We start from the raw sequence: 16,930 nt of genomic DNA on the forward strand, positions 1-16,930 counted from the left end.
TGGAAAAGCGCATTTTAAGTGATGTCCTGACTTTGATATGCGTACCAAGTGTTAATGGAGGTTTGAGCACCAAATAAGACACTGCTTATGTTTGCTCCAATTTTAGGAGGGAAAAAAACAAAGCAAATGTTTAGAATAATTGTATCTAAGTTATCACAAAACTTTGTGTTTCAATGAGTTCCCGGCGAGCAGACAAAAGCTGTCTTTGATCCGAACAAGCAAAAGGCTTGTAAAACTCCACTGTGTAGGATGGGGAGCAACATGAAGGTGTTCTGTTTCTTTCATGTATTGTAATCAACAGAAATATATTGTCTACGAAGCTAAGAGGAAGCAGGACCAGACTCCCCTAAAGGCACCGCTTCTTATTACTGTTTTACAACCTTTTCTTTGAACTGTTGTAATCAAAGGCGATGGCTGTTTACGACCCCCTCCCTTAGAAACAGCTGTTGCCATGTAATCAGGGAAAGTCCAAATAAAAGAGGAGGCGTACAATCTTTCGCCAGGGGCGTGGGACAACACTGTCCAAGGGTACAGTGTCTACGCGTCTCTCCTCAATTGAGCCAAATTTAATTTAATCTCCGTTTAATTCCTTGCTTCTTGTCTTGTTTAATAGATGTCATCAGTGTTTGAACCTGACAGCATAAAAAGGCTTCGCTGCACACTTTAAAATAAACCTCACTTCACTAAAAGTCCCTAGTCTTAGACATTTTACTGTAATTTCTACTCATTTTTCATATACTGTTTTATCTGTTATCTGTGTATTTTATTTAAAAATGTACGCTTCCTCTAAGAAATCAACTGGAGGTTAAATCTATTTTTAAGCAAGTGCAACTTTGGTAGCTTGACTCTTGGTGTAATCAGTGCTAAGCAGGGGGAATTGCTCCCACGTGCAATAATGCTACTCTAAGCAACTATTACACGTCGGTATTGAGCGCTAAAACTACACAAGAGCTAAACAAACAAGTGCCAAAGCTCGCTAAACCCTCGTCTTTGCCCCGAGAGGTCCGTTGCACGGGCTACAAACGCTCCTGCCCTAATAACTACAGCTTGAACACAAAAGAAGTGGATTCTACTGTAAGCATTTCTAATGACTGCTGCTTAGTATATACTTAAAATGTCAAAGTCAAGGAGAATTTAAGATAACATTGTATTGATTTTTAAACCATATATTTTTAGCAGATTTAGGTTAGGTTACTTTATTAGTACCCGAAGACAAGCAATGGAAATACCTTTCACACCACAAGTAATACAAACATTTGATGAGATTATAAAGAGTGAGATAAAAAACCTGAAACAGCAAACCTTTGAATAAACCTGTTAATGTTTCTTCTTTTTTTCCATGGTATACAAGATGACTTTGTGCATTAAATATTAGGAGTCTTCCTATATTGTCAACAAAATCCATTTTAGGTCCTCCTTTTTCATCATTTGGAATATGCAACTGGTGGCTTTGGAAATTCAGCTGAAAAAAGTTGAGCGAATCACATTTTTGCATATACATGTAGATTGACAAGCTTTTCTGTAGAAGGTCCTTAAAAACAGCAGAGATGCTCTTGTAACTGTAACAAAATAAATAAAACCAAAATAACAAAAGTCTACATTGAGATACAGTCTGGTGTGCCGTGGGAGATTATCTAATTTCACCTATTTGGGTTAAAAATATTTTTTACAAAACAGTAATTATAGTCTGCAAATGATGTGTTGTTGTTGAGTGTCGGTACTGTGTGGAGCTCGGCAGAGTAACCGTGTAATACTCTTCCATATCAGTAGGTGGCAGCCGGTAGCTAATTGCTTTGTAGACGTCCAGTGTGCTGGTAAAAAGGTATCTAATGCTTTAACCAAAAATAAACAAAAGGTGAGTGCTCCTAAGAAAAGACATTGAAGCTTACGGAAGGCTATGCAGAACGAAACTAAAACTGAACTGGCTACAAAGTAAACAAAAACAGAATGCTGGACGACAGCAAAGACTTACTGTGGAGCAAAGACGGCGTCCACAAAGTACATCCGAACATGACATGACAATCAACTTTGTCCCCACAAAGAAGGATAAAAACAACTGAAACATTCTTGATTGCTAAAACAAAGTAGATGCGGGAAATATCGCTTAAAGGAAGACATGAAACTGCTACAGGAAAATACCAAAAAAAGAGAAAAAGCCACCAAAATAGGAGCGCAAGACAAGAACTAAAACACTACACACAGGAAAACAGCAAAAAACTCAAAATAAGTCACGGCGTGATGTGACAGGTGGTGACAGTACACCTACTTTGAGACAAGAGCTGTATTGATGCATGCTTGGTTATGGTTTAAAGTCATATCCAACAATTGCGACAACAACTTTTTACTGTCAACTGAGTTTCGTTTTTTAATGATTTCTGCTGGGGGTGTGCCTCCAGATTTTATCAACACAAAAAATGTGCCTCGGCTCAAAAAAGGTTGAAAAACACTGATCTAGAATATACAAAATAGGACTAATAGTGAAGGGAGAAGTCCGGCTCACCTGTCCTTAGTTTTCTGGAAATGTGGCCCCGCAAAAAAGATTTAGTTGATTATCCCTAACTTAAACGTTGGTGAGCCTTCCACATATTGCACATCATTATATAATAGTTGAACCTTCTAAGGAAGCAGCATGAAAAATACATTGTAGACCAGTGGTTCTTAACCTGGGTTCGATCGAACCCTAGGGGTTCGGTGAGTCGGCCTCAGGGATTCGGCGGAGGTCGAGACACACCCGACTCATCGTGTAAATAAAAACTTCTCCCTATCGGCGTATTACGGTTACGGCAACAGCAGAAGTCAGACTGATTTGCAGGTGTGTAATTTGTTGTGAGTTTACGCACTGTGTTGGTTTTGTTGTTTGAACAAGGTGATGTTCATGCACGGTTCATTTTGTGCACCAGTAAAAAAACATGGTAACACTTTAGTATGGGGAACATATTCACCATTAATTAGTTGCTTATTAACATGCAAATTACCGGTAGTAACATATTGGCTCTTAACTAGTCATTATTAAGTACTTATTAATGCCTTATTCGGCATGGCCTTATTATAACCCTAACCCTCTAACCCTAACCCTAACCAAATAACTCTAAATGAAGTCTTTGTTACTTAGAATATGTTCCCCATACTAAAGTGTTACCAAAAACATATAACTTCGTCTTGAATTTGAAAAAAAAAACATTTTATTTTTCACTAAAGAAGGGTTCGGTGAATGCGCATATGAAACTGGTGGGGTTCGGTACCTCCAACAAGGTTAAGAACCACTGTTGTAGACACATTCAACTAAGGAATGAGCTAAGTTTCTGAATGCTAAGAGATTTCATGGTCACACTGTACAGATATATCTACAAATCCTCAACATAATCCAGTACTTTCTCATATTGTTTCATAGCAGCTTCTAAGTGCAATTGAATTCCCCTTAAGCTCCGACTTCCTTCCTCCCACCCGACACAATGTTGCCGGGGTCTTAGACCGGGGGTTCCCCGTGGAATGGACATGAGATATGTACGTGAGATATGCACATCCACCGCTCTGACACAACATCTCTGTGTGGGAGAACTCTGGGCCAAGTATTTGGATGACTTTCAAGCAACTGCCTTATGGCGACTCCCCAGAGGTGGCGGCCTAAACCCAAACACTCGGCTGTCAATCACTACGAGCCACCAAACACGGTCACGACCCGGGAACAGGAAGAGGCCTTGTAGTCCCTGAACGAATCTCACTGTGCGACTCTGGAGGGAGCGATGTATGTGTGTGTTTAACCATGCGCTGAAGCCAACGGGGTGGGAGTACAGGAGTAGACATTTTTCATCTCGCTCTTAAAAATACTACTTTACACATGGTTGAACAGTCAGGCCTCTACATCGAGAGGCGAGCCTTAGAAAAATAGCCCGCCATCCGAGGTACATTTCCATGAAACAGGACCAGAAAGTAAAGTAATAACTACTTAAAGCCCTACTGAAACCCACTACTACCGACCACGCAGTCTGATAGTTTATATATCAATGATGAAATCTTAACATTGCAACACATGCCAATACGGTTTTCATCGCAAAATTTCACAGTATTCTGGACATCTGTGTTGGTGAATCTTTAGCAATTTAATCAATGAACAATGGAGACAGCAAAGAAGAAAGCTGTAGGTGGGAAGCGGTGTATTGCGGCAGGTGTTGTGCCGGATAACGCACCCCCGCCGTAGAATGCACCCCCTGACTGTTGTGCCGGATAACACAGCCGGTGTTTCATTGTTTACATTCCCGGAAGATGACAGTCAAGCTTTATCATTGGCCTGTGGAGAACTGGGACAACAGAGACTCTTACCAGGAGGACTTTGAGTTGGATACGCAGACGCGGTACCGTGAGTACGCATGCAGCTGCGGCTTCCAAACATTGGATCGCTTGCCCGTACGTGCGTGCCGCTATGTGCATGTCACGTACGTAACTTTGGGGACTTTGGGGAAATATATGTGCTGTATGAACTTTGGGGAGGTGAACGGTACTTTGGGCTGTGGGATTGAGTGTGTTGTGCAGGTGTTTGAGTTGTATTGGCGGGTTATATGGACGGGAGGGGGGAGGTGTTTGTTATGCGGGATTAATTTGTGGCATATTAAATATAAGCCTGGTTGTGTTGTGGCTAATAGAGTATATATATATGTCTTGTGTTTATTTACTGTTTTAGTCATTCCCAGCTGAATATCAGGTCCCACCCGCCTCTCACAGCATCTTCCCTATCTGAATCGCTCCTACTGCCCTCTAGTCCTTCACTCTCACTTTCCTCATCCACGAATCTTTCATCCTCGCTCAAATTAATGGGGAAATCGTCGCTTTCTCGGTCCGAATCGCTCTCGCTGCTGGTGGCCATGATTGTAAACAATGTGCAGATGTGAGGAGCTCCACAACCTGTGACGTCACGCTACTCGTCTGCTACTTCCGGTACAGGCAAGGCTTTTTTATCAGCGACCAAGAGTTGCGAACTTTATCGTCGATGTTCTTTACTAAATCCTTTCAGCAAAAATATGGCAATATCGCGAAATGATCAAGTATGACACATAGAATGGACCTGCTATCCCCGTTTAAATAAGAAAATCGCATTTCAGTAGGTCTTTAAGAGCTTGTGCCATATCGCTATTTCTACTGGGGCACCAACCACAGCATTAAGAACACCTAACACATATTTTATTGAACAAAGCTCATCCTTACAAGAAAGGACCACCAAAAGCTGGATGTCATTTGTTTGGTAGGAAAACATGTTTCATCTTACTCCTTAAACTATCAGCTTACACGTGTTTCCAGTCCCTACTTCTACATTAAAGTCATCCTGAGAAAGTTCACTATCCGAGCTATATTTCTATGAAACAGGACCGGAAAGTAAAGTAAGAACTAGAGATGTCCGATAAATGCTTTAAAATGTAATATCGGAAATTATCGGTATCGGTTTCAAAAAGTAAAATGTATGACTTTTTAAAACGCCGCTATACGGAGTGGTATAAACGACTTTAACACTGTTACAAATATGCGCCACACTGTGAACCCACACTAAACAAGAATGACAAACACATTTCGGGAGAACATCCGCACTGTAACACAACATAAACACAACAGAACAAATACCCAGAACCCCTTGCAGCACTAACTCTTCCAGGACGCTACAATATACACCCCCCCCTACCTCAACCCCTGCCCACCTCAACCTCCTGATGCTCTCTCAGGGAGAGCATGTCCCAAATTCCAAGCTGCTGTTTTGAGGCATGTTAAAAAAAATAATGCACTTTGTGACTTCAATAATAAATATGGCAGTGCCATGTTGGCATTTTTTTCCATAACTTAAGTTGGTTTATTTTGGAAAACCTTGTTACATTGTTTAATGCATCCAGCGGGGCATCACAACAAAATTAGGCATAATAATGTGTTAATTCCACGACTGCATATATCGGTATCGGTTGATATCGGAATCAGTAATTAGGAGTTGGACAATATCAGAATATCTGCAAAAAAGCCATTATTGGACATCTCTAATAATAACACATGAAAACAAGAGGGAAACACAAAAGGATGACACAAGAGCACAGAGCTCCTGCCAACAGCAGCCACTACAGAGGGGCCATCTTGGGAAAAAAAATAAAAATAAAATGAAGTATGAATAAATAAATAAAAAGAGGTATGTACTGTACAATATTATTATAATACTTATTACAACTACTGTAGTTGTTTTGGATACATTATTCATTATTTAGAAGTTTGCTTCTCTTATTAAAACGCTTTTTGGGGTGGGAGTTGCACGGAATAATAACTTGATTTCATTTCAATGGAGAAAGTTGATACGAGATAGTTGGTTTATAAGCTCCTGCAATAGAACCACCGTACTTAGAAATTACAATCCACTAATAGCTTGACAGAATTGTAACTCCCTTGTGACAAAAATGGATAGGATAGGTCTTTATTGTCATTGCAACAAGTACAACGAAACTATGTTTTCAGCAAAAACCCGTTCAAGATTAGACATACAAAGAGTGTACAGGGTTACAGAACAGGAACGCTGATGGGTCGCCACGAGGCACCCCGTAAAAGGTGGGAAAAAGGTCAAACGCTGGGGAAGAAGATGAGTAAAAAAAATACAATCTAGACTGGGCTCCTAAGGGGGCCTAGTCTGGAGTGGGAAAAAACCTCCATGCCATGCACACATAAACATGTTACATTTAATCACGACAACTCGCAACGGGGTGGGTTGGGACCCTGGAGGTCGACTGCTGCTATGAAGCGTCTTGACAGCTGTCCATCACCCCGAAGGGGAATCAAGAAGACTGAGAAGAAGACCAGAGATAATAACTTATCTTAAAGCTTACCATTTTTTTTAAATAAAAAGCCACCAAAAGCTCGATTTTCTCAGTTGTCGTCCAGTGTTTACAATCTATGTCCATCCTTCAGTCTGCAATTAATGACTTCACAACCATAACCAAAGCTGCTCCAATAGAACTGCCCTTTCAAATGCACCCCAGAAATGACTTAATCTTTTCCAGATTATTTGCATATCCCGTTGCCGGCTTTCACTGTGCCGCATATGTTCCCACTGATTGAGAAGCTAGACATTGCCATCCCGCCTACACATTTGACTTGAAGTGAATGGCTTGACTGTAGTTCTCGGCAGTATAAAACATGATCTTTCCGCGTAAGAAAGCCTACTGCGGACACAGGCAGCAATGGCGAGAAAACACATATATTAAATTTATGCCCCTGTAAATCTAACACAGCAGAGCTTTGGTAAATTTTGAAACAACCGCACTGTGAGAGCTGATCATTTTCTTACATGACGCACTGGAAAGCATTAAAAATTAGCCACAGACGAGTGCAAAGGAGCGAAAATGCACCCTCGCTCTGGAAATGCATTCAAAACCAAACTGCAAAGCCGTCTCTCCAGAAAACTTCAGGTTTGGATACACACTCCTAGGTTATCAAATTCTTGTCAATTCACACTGAAGAATATTTGTGAGCCTCCTCCCGAACTAAACCCATCTAAGGATGCCTTTATGTCTCAAAGTTGTAGGCATGCTGATGAGTCATTAAGAGACGTGTCATGAGTGGAGATCCTGATTTCAAGCAACACAAAAGAGCGACAAAGCCACAAGATATGTGGTCCTTTGGACGTGTGAAATAAATACATACTATAGCACAAGTGTGTGTGTCCTGGCGTGTGGGCGTCAAGAGGGAAAGCTCATAAAACCCATGATCACACTGATGAGGTCACAGAGAGTGAAACTGGAGAAAGCCTTCTCATTTCCTGCCTCATTCCATCCATCTTTCCTCCAGCCTCATCCCTCTCTCTCTCCATCTTAGTGAAACGCCAATCGTTTCAGAAGTGAAACAAGTTTTTGAGCCCTTTACATCATCAGTGTAAATCGTTTTTTTTCCTAAAAAGCCTGACGTATCAGATCAGATGCATGCATTTAACGTATGATCCACGAGGGCTGTCCAGTGATCCTGCAAGTTTGCCTCAAAGAAGAAAAAAAGAGACACCTGATTTTTGAAAACAAACTTTTTTAAATTTGAAAGGGATAAGGTGAGAAAAACGCATTTTCTGTTTCGCCAACACATCAGTATGAACAGTTAATGTATTGATGCACTGTGAAATTATCAAAAATGTCATTATGTATTTTATAGTAAAACAGTTTTGAAAATGTCTTGATATGCCACACCTGTTAAGTGGGAAATATTATCTTGACAAAGGAGAAATGCTCACTAACACAGATTTAGACAGATTTGTGAACAATATTTGAGAGGAATAGGTATTTTGTGTATACAGCAAAAGTTTTAGATCTTTGAGTTCAACTCATGAAAAACAGGAGAGAAAACAGAAGTGTTGCGTTTATATTTTTGTTCAGTGTAACATAAAAACATAAAAATAATGTTGTGAAAGAGCTTCCTAATTTCTGTCATTTGGCCGGAAAGTCTTCATGCTTGATGTTGTTCATGTTTCTTTTTTGATAATGTGTAAAAAATTATACAAATTAAAAATGTATTTTTGTAATAAAAAAAATGGACATGTTCAGAAAGCTCCAGTTTCAAATAATTGGAATGTTCTAGTGCTTTAGGCTTTAGGACTTCAAGTGTCACTCAACAGCAGAAAGAAGTGACAAAAAAAGTGCGTAAAATTGCTTTATAAGTGATCCTAAGAAGATAATCACAGCAGGTACATAAAACGAGAACACAGAGACACATTTATAGCAAGTTTGACCTTCTTATACAGGTTATTTTTTTAAAGAGACCAACATTATTGGGTGCTAATTATACAAAGAATTGGAGTGGAGGAAACACACGAGGCTGTTAAATAATTGCATTTTTTTCTTAGTGTTATTTTCTTACCAAAAACAAGTAAAGAAACCTCAGATTGGAAAACAAAAGCGCTCATTTTACTGCTAATAAGACATTGTAAAAATCAGCTGACGTAACATCAAATTAAATTTGGGTATTAGCGGTGCTGTTCTTTTCTAACTATTGGAAAAATCGTCAAACTAAAGGCCAGTCATTTCTACAAGTCACGATAATTTTTAAACCTTATTGGCTTAATACACTCAACGACACATAAATAACAAATCTTGTATTGGGATCTTATCCTCATAAGCCTTACGGATGTGGCAGCAGATCCGCCTGTACTCTGGAAAAAGCATTGATCAGATCGTCAGTGTGGTGTTTGTTATTATTGGATGCGGCCAGCCTTTAGAAGTTATATAGCATGTTTCTTTTTTCACGGGCAGGTGGTAAATCTCTTAGAGAGGATGAACCTGAAAGCTTTTTGGATGCTAAACGATGCATATAACCAACAACAAATAGCCAAGCGTTTACTTTAGAAAGGCACACCTGAGGTCACTCTATCACAAAAATCTGAAAGTAGCAGATCGGATGAGAAGTGAGAGCCACAAACATGGTCCTGCCGTCACGCTGCTTCTTATTGCTCGTCTGTGTTTGAGTGGAACACAAAGGGGCAATGAAAGCAGGCTGCCAGATTGCTTGTCCCGTCTGTGCCCTCATGTCTAGGACAGGGATGGAAAATAAGGAAGGCGAGAAAAGCATGCACAGGTCTCAATACTTTGATCAGGGGTGTGCAGGCACATGTTGACAAAGGTTAGCATCAAAACAGAATGAGGCATGCAGATGGGAAATGTAATCCTCTCTGAAAGAGAAAAGCCTGAGCAAATAGTGGCAATATTATGCAAGTCTAGCTTTGACCGATCATCTGAAAGCAAAGTGCCACATGTGATTACGCTTGATCAAATATGTCTTTGTGTTTGTGCATCTAGAATGTATTCTATTTGTAGCCCAAGGGGAGGCGGCAGCCCTTACGGTGATTAGGTATTCTGCATTCAGTATCAAGTTCAGCACAGGGGACCGTCGCTTTCTCAGAACCACATTATGTTTTTGCATCTCGTATTTACTGCAGCTTTTATAAAAACAAACAAATGAGATAATGTGAATGGGGAGCCTGGGATTAATTTTGAAGCAGCCGATTAGCATGTGTGTCCTGGGATAATTATGTCTGGGACAATGCCTAAAAAGCCTCCAGGCTTTGCTGTAGTCTAGAAAATAAACGTATGCTCTCCTCCTCCTATCCCTAATTCTAACCTCCACCCGTTCCCCTGGCAGTGGCACGCTGGGAGTCTCTTCAAGTCTTCATGTTGGTTTACTTTCTTCCATGGCTGTCTTCTTTCGATCTTTCATAAATCCAAATGTCCTGTTCCGTCCTTGAGTCATTGCTTCACGACAATTGGGAAAAATGTAGCGTGAAAGACTTAGTCCAAATAAGAGTCTCTTATTTAAACGAAGAATGAACGCTTCAAGAAAACTAATTAAGTGCTCATCACTGCAGAACCCTGATCAGGTCCAGGCCGATGCGTCCCCGCTGAGCGTCCACATTTAACACCCGGACCTCCACCCTCTGCCCAGGTCCCAAGGCAAGGCTGCGGCGCCGCTGGCTAATGGGTAGCTTATCCAAAGTAATGTTGCTCTTATGGATGAGACCGTCGCGGCCAACGCCGATGTCTACGAAAGCCCCAAATAAACACGTGTTGTCCACCCGGCCTGTCAGGACTGTGCCTACCTGTAGGTCATGAATGGATACGACACCTCGCTTAAAGTCCTCCTGCCCAAAATCTGCAGATGGCAAAAAGAGAAGATGAAAATTTGACATCAAATCAGCTTAGTTTTTTTGGGGGGGAGGCAAAGGACATTGAGGGCGCAAGGCTGACATAACGAACGGTGTTACATTTCGGGAAGTAACCAAATACTCGTCTCCACATACTTCCCCATTTCTCAGCATCCTGTTCTAACCTTTTTTCCATGCAGCTTGATCATCAGATATCTTTTTTCCCCTTTTTGTAGTTTTAAAACAAAGAAGGATATAATAATAATGCTAACAACAGCACGTTATAGTCTGGGCCCATCTGTTTACTCAGCTGAGCACGACTCGCGGGCCAAGTGCGGTCCTCTGCAACCCAAGATATTTGATGTGCATTCCTTCATTTTTGCACGGATACATTTGGTGGGTTCCCACATGAGACCATGAGAAAAGAAGCGCTGGTAAAAAGGCGTGGAAAGGGTTTTACTTTTAAGTGACTTGTCTGGAAGAGTGACGTTCATTGTTTTTATATCGATGTTCAGTATTCAGGGACAAGTTTTTTTGTTGAATGCACATTTTACAGGGAGATGACATGTCACTTAATGAGGCTGCTTGCAACATGCTAAAAGTTACATATTTTAAACCAAAAACTATAACAAGAAAACCCTCACCAGGTAGTTTATGTTACTGTGGTTTAACAGAAGTATTTTTTCCATGTCTATATTTTTCATAATTAAATAATTAAGAAACTAACACTTCGCAGTCATGTTGTTACATTCAATGATGGCCAACGTTGGTAGATAAACTGCCAAATCTGAAATATTTGCTGATCACACACAAAGCTAATGCTTGTGTGTTATGTATGAGAATAGTGTACGTCATTAAAGGGGAACATTATCACCAGACCTATGTAAGCGTCAATATATACCTTGATGTTGCAGAAAAAAGACCATATATTTTTCTAACCGATTTCCGAACTCTAAATGGGTGAATTTTGGCGAATTAAACGCCTTTCTTATATTCGCTCTCGAAGCGATGACATCACAACGTCAACAGCGTTGTGACGTCACATCGGGAAGCAATCCGCCATTTTCTCACTTTGGTCGGTGTGTTGTCGGAGGGTGTAACAAAACAAACAGGGACGGATTCAAGTTGCACCAGTGGCCCAAAGATGCGAAAGTGGCAAGAAATTGGACGAAATTTGTTCAAAATACGAGGGTGTGGGGAAAGCCGACGAAATGGTCAGTCGTTAGTTCCGCACACTTTACCGACGAAAGCTATGCTACGACAGAGATGGCAAGAATGTGTGGATATCCTGCGACACTCAAAGCAGATGCATTTCCAACGATAAAGTCAAAGAAATCTGCCGCCAGACCCCCATTGAATCTGCCGGAGTGTGTGAGCTATTCAGGGACAAAGGACCTCGGTAGCACGGCAAGCAATGGCGGCAGTTTGTTCCCGCAGACGAGCGAGCTAAACCCCCTGGATGTCTTGGCTCACACCGTCCCTTATGCCACCGAAGATGATCAAGAGAAGAATATCGACCCTAGCTTCCCTGGCCTGCTGACATCAACTCCAAAACTGGACAGATCAGCTTTCAGGAAAAGAGAGCAGATGAGGGTATGTCTACAGAATATATTAATTGATGAAAACTTTATTCATTACTCGCGGTTTTACGCAAATTCTTATACATAAACTGTGTTTACCAATAATTTAGCTTAAAAACATTTTTTTTTTTTCAATCATTCGAGTACATTCGGGTAGTCTTGTGTAATGCAGTATTTTGTGTCTATTTAGGTATGGTTAACCTGAGTGCTGAAATCGTGGAAAAATATATGTTCTTAGCGCGCCTGAAATGGGCTGTGTGCTCTCTCAAAGTGCATGTTGTTGCCAAATGTATTTCATATGCTGTAAACCTAGTTCATAGTTGTTAGTAATTATCTTATCAGACAGTGTTAAGCCGATGAAATCCGAGTCTGAATCCGAGCTAATGTCGCAATACCTTGCTGTTTGTTTGTATTGGCATCACTGTGTGACGTCACAGGAAAATGGACGGGTGTATATAACGATGGTTAAAATCAGGCACTTTGAAGCTTTTTTTAGGGATATTGCGTGATGGGTAAAATTTTGAAAAAAACTTTGAAAAATAAAATAAGCCACTGGGAATTGATTTTTAATGGTTTTAACCCTTCGATGAGGTGGCGACTTGTCCAGGGTGTACCCCGCCTTCCGCCCGATTGTAGCTGAGATAGGCTCCAGCGCCCCCCGCGACCCCAATGGGAATAAGCGGTAGAAAATGGATGGATGGATGGATTAACCCTTCTGAAATTGTGATAATGTTCTCCTTTAAGTGCAAAAAGCCGGAAGAGGGGGGAAATATAATGTGCACTCTAGACATAAAGGTTGCAAACAGTCCCTTTAAATGTGACACATTTTCATCAATGTGATATAGTAATAATGATGGTTCTGCATGTTTATTTAATGATGTGTATCATGTATCTATTGTAATTGTTAATAGGGCTTGAAAGTGTGATGTGGGAACGCATTGCATAGCGAGTCTTGCTGGAATCCGAATCGCTTATTTACATGGCTGAATGCAAAACTCTGTGCTTAAGTTTTTTCTTTTTTTTCTTTAACAAGTTCAGACATGGCGCAAAGGTGCGACATCATTAACTGCCACAATCTTCGTCATGATTGTTTCAGGAAAAAAAAGGGATTTGGAGTGATTTTTGTCATTTCCAGCAAGTAAAGTAACCAAATACTAATAAAGTGACGACAAATAACCTGGATAGCAGCCGTGAGAGGAACAAACATCAGTTTTAAAGACATCACCTGGTACATATTGGTGTGTTCACGGCATTTTTACACTGGTAGGTTTGAATCAAAGAATGTTTTATTCTGTTCCGTAACTAGCATGTAGTTGGATGTTAGTAATAATGATGTTTTTTTTTTCTTTTTCGGGGGAAATCATCTTATGAAATGAGGCTGGACACCCTCACTCCATCTCGAACACATAATAGATGAAAGCTGTAGAGTAGAGATGTTATCGGCCGATAAATGCGTTAAAATGTAATATCGGAAATTATCGGTATCGTTTTTTTTATTATCGGTATTGGTTTTTTTGGGGGGGGGTTTTAATTAAATCAACATAAAAAACACAAGACACACTTACAATTAGTGCACCAACCCAAAAAAACCTTCCTCCCCCATTCATTCACAAAAAAGGGTTGTTTCTTTCTGTTATTAATATTCTGGTTCCTACATTATATATCAATATATATCAATACAGTCTGCAAGGGATACAGTCCGTAAGCACACATGATTGTGCGTGCTGCTGGTCCACTAATAGTACTAACCTTTAACAGTTAATTTTACTAATTTTCAATAATTACTAGTTTCTATGTAACTGTTTTTATATTGTTTTACATTCTTTTTTATTCAAGAAAATGTTCTTAATTTATTTATCTTATTTTATTTTATAAAAATTTTTAAAAGTACCTTATCTTCACCATGCCTGGTTGTCCAAATTAGGCATAATAATGTGTTAATTCCACGACTGTATATATCGGTTGATATCGGTAATTAAAGAGTTGGACAATATCGGAATATCGGATATCGGCAAAAAGCCATTATCGGACATCCCTACTGTAGAGTATGCCCATCGGAATGGAGGACAATGAGCCTTAACAGACTTTGCGTTCTGAAATTCTTCACCGGTATAAAAACTGACTACATTGACAAATATATATACTTTTTGAGGTTCGGCAATGGCCCGAGCTTAATCTAATCTCTTGTCCATATGACGTGCTCATATGGATCAATTCCACCAATTTTACTTTTTTTTTCGAGGTAACGAGCTTTTGGAAAAGGGTAATACAGTTTGTCTCGGTGCAGTCCCTTGTTTTTTTTTGGTACGATCCATTTGAATACAGTTTGTTTCTCTGTTTTTATGATACATTAAACATGTTTCTTATTGAAGAACAATTTTGGCATTAAATAAGGTAGTTAACATACAAGACAACTTATCTTTTTGTAGTAAATAAGCAAACAAAGGCTCCTAATTTGGCTGCTGACATGCAGAAACATATTGAGTCATTTCACATTCTGTTATTGTGTCAAAATTATGAGGGACAAGCGGTAGAAAATTGATTATTAATCTATTTATTCATTTACTGGTTATTTTCTGTCTTCACATGTTTCCTTTACACTTTTGTTAAAATGTAATAGTCACTTATTATTCTGTTGTTTGGATACTTTACACAAGTTTTGGGTGATACTACCAATTTGGGTAATGCTCCAATACTAATTAGTTGCAATGTCATACATTGGTAATATTTAAAAGTCCTCACGCATCCAGGGACATATTTCCTAAGTTTATGAACATTATAAAAATTTTAAAAAGGAAAAATAATCTGTGATAAAAACAAAATCTATGTAATCATTATGGTATCGACTAGATACAGCTCTTGTATGTGATATCGTTACAATCGATATTTGTGTAGACCCACACTTTTGTTCACATTTACAAGCGCTAGTTTGCTGTTAGCGGTGAACTTTTGTTTACTCCTACGGTGTGTAATGAAGCATGTTTAGCTTGCCCTCATCCTGCAGGGATGATAATTGTAAGAAACAGTTTGTCACCATGAAGGCAGCGATTAGTGATTAGTGTTAGTAAACAGGTTTTTAAAAAGACTCAGATAAAATATTACTCTCTTTTTAAAAACCTGTTTACTTTCAATGCCGGTGAGAATTCGAGGCAGGTTATTCCAGAGCGATAAAGATCTATAAATAAAAGATTTCCGCAAAGCATTCTTCCTGGGACGGGGGAGTACAAAATGCCCCTCACTGGACGCCCTGGTATTGTGATTATGCATAGTGCTACTGTGAACTATTTGGGCCATGAGAAAAGCAAAAGTTTTACTACCGATTACTGATTTGAACAATATAAGAGTATTAGCTGACAACCTGTTCTGCACTGTTAGCCAGGAAAGAGAAACATGCATTTGGTTCACATTGGTTCTTAGTGAACAACCAAGAACCAGCCTTGCTGCCCTATTCTGGACAATCTGGAGCTTACTGATCTCACCACTTGCAGCAGACACCCAGACTGTAGAACAATAGTCAAGATGACACAGACTAAACTCTTAATAATTTGACAAAGAAGAGGTGGATCAACAAAAGCAGCACATTTCCTAGAAATACCAACAGCCCTTCCCATCTTTGTAACTATATCACTGATATGATTTGACCAGGATAGAGTGCAGTCCAGCATCACTCCAAGGAGCTTGGCACTTCTGACCTGTTGAACTATTGAAATACCTAGCCTCAAATCCAACTTTGGGTCACAAGATAACCCTTGCCTAGTCCCCAATATAATACTTTTTGTTTTTGAGATGTTAAGGACAAGTCTGTTACACACTGTCCAGTCATGCACAGCTTTTAGTTCCTCACTCAATACTACATTAAGTACACTGCATGATGGTGCAGCATGATAAGGTTGCATCATCAGCATAAAGAACCAATCTTGCACGCCCGGTAGCCCAAGGTAAATCATTGGTGAATATAGAAAAAAGTAAAGGTCCTAGGCAACTTCCCTGTGCTAAAAGTGTGTTTTTTGAAGACGTTTGTGTGGCGGAAGGACATACCTTGGCGAATGTCAAACCCAGGGGGCTGCGTGAAGCCGTCAATGATGAGCTGGAGGGTCTCAGGTGTGGTGCCCAGCGTTTTAGACAGCTCTTCAACGCTGCTGGAGCCAACTTTACTGTTTACACACTGTTTGAGCTCGTCACTTCCGATGTGGTTAGCACTGCCGCCAATGAGGCAAAGAAACCTGGAGAAGAGGAGTACAGAATTGTTTTTTTCTATGAATTGAGACAACGCACATTGGATATGTTAATAGTGAATCAGCAGCTGATTTAACGACTGATGTGTAGTTAGCACAATGATTGCATGAGGAGTGACTGAAAGGCAATACAATGATATGTGAATATGTTTATTGCCTACCGTCAGACTTCAAGAGAAGCACAAGCCACAACAAAGCGGAAGAATACTTGCCGACTTTGAAGGCTAAGTTATGTAGTTAGTAGCTACTTTAATGATGCTGAAGGAAATTCTAGTCACAGTGTGACACTTTTCACAGGTCCCAAAAAGCAACAGGTACACTTTATTGCCAAAAGTATTTGGCCACCCATCCAAATGATCAGAATCAGGTGTCCTAATCACTTGGCCCGGCCACAGGTGTATAAAATCAAGCACTTAGGCATGGAGACTGTTTCTACAAACATTTGTGAAAGAATGGGCCGCTCTCAGGAGCTCAGTGATTTC

The 16,930-nt window shown here is 40.0% G+C and overlaps 1 protein-coding gene across 1 annotated transcript in view; it reads right to left on the reverse strand.

Moving 5' to 3' along the window:
• Positions 1 to 6,420: 6,420 nt before the first annotated feature.
• The window catches only part of srbd1 (S1 RNA binding domain 1), an 88,897-nt gene continuing 78,387 nt past the window's right edge, over positions 6,421 to 16,930 (reverse strand). Inside the window, exons 20-21 of the mRNA XM_061965485.2 lie at positions 16,252 to 16,436; positions 6,421 to 10,641 (exon numbers count right to left, since the gene is read on the reverse strand). Coding sequence (XP_061821469.2) covers positions 10,349 to 10,641; positions 16,252 to 16,436 — 478 coding nt within the window. The 3' untranslated portion in view covers positions 6,421 to 10,348. The remainder of the gene's footprint in view (positions 10,642 to 16,251; positions 16,437 to 16,930) is intronic.

This window comes from Nerophis lumbriciformis, linkage group LG02 (assembly GCF_033978685.3).
Source record: "Nerophis lumbriciformis linkage group LG02, RoL_Nlum_v2.1, whole genome shotgun sequence".
NCBI classification, from domain to species: Eukaryota; Metazoa; Chordata; class Actinopteri; order Syngnathiformes; family Syngnathidae; genus Nerophis; species Nerophis lumbriciformis.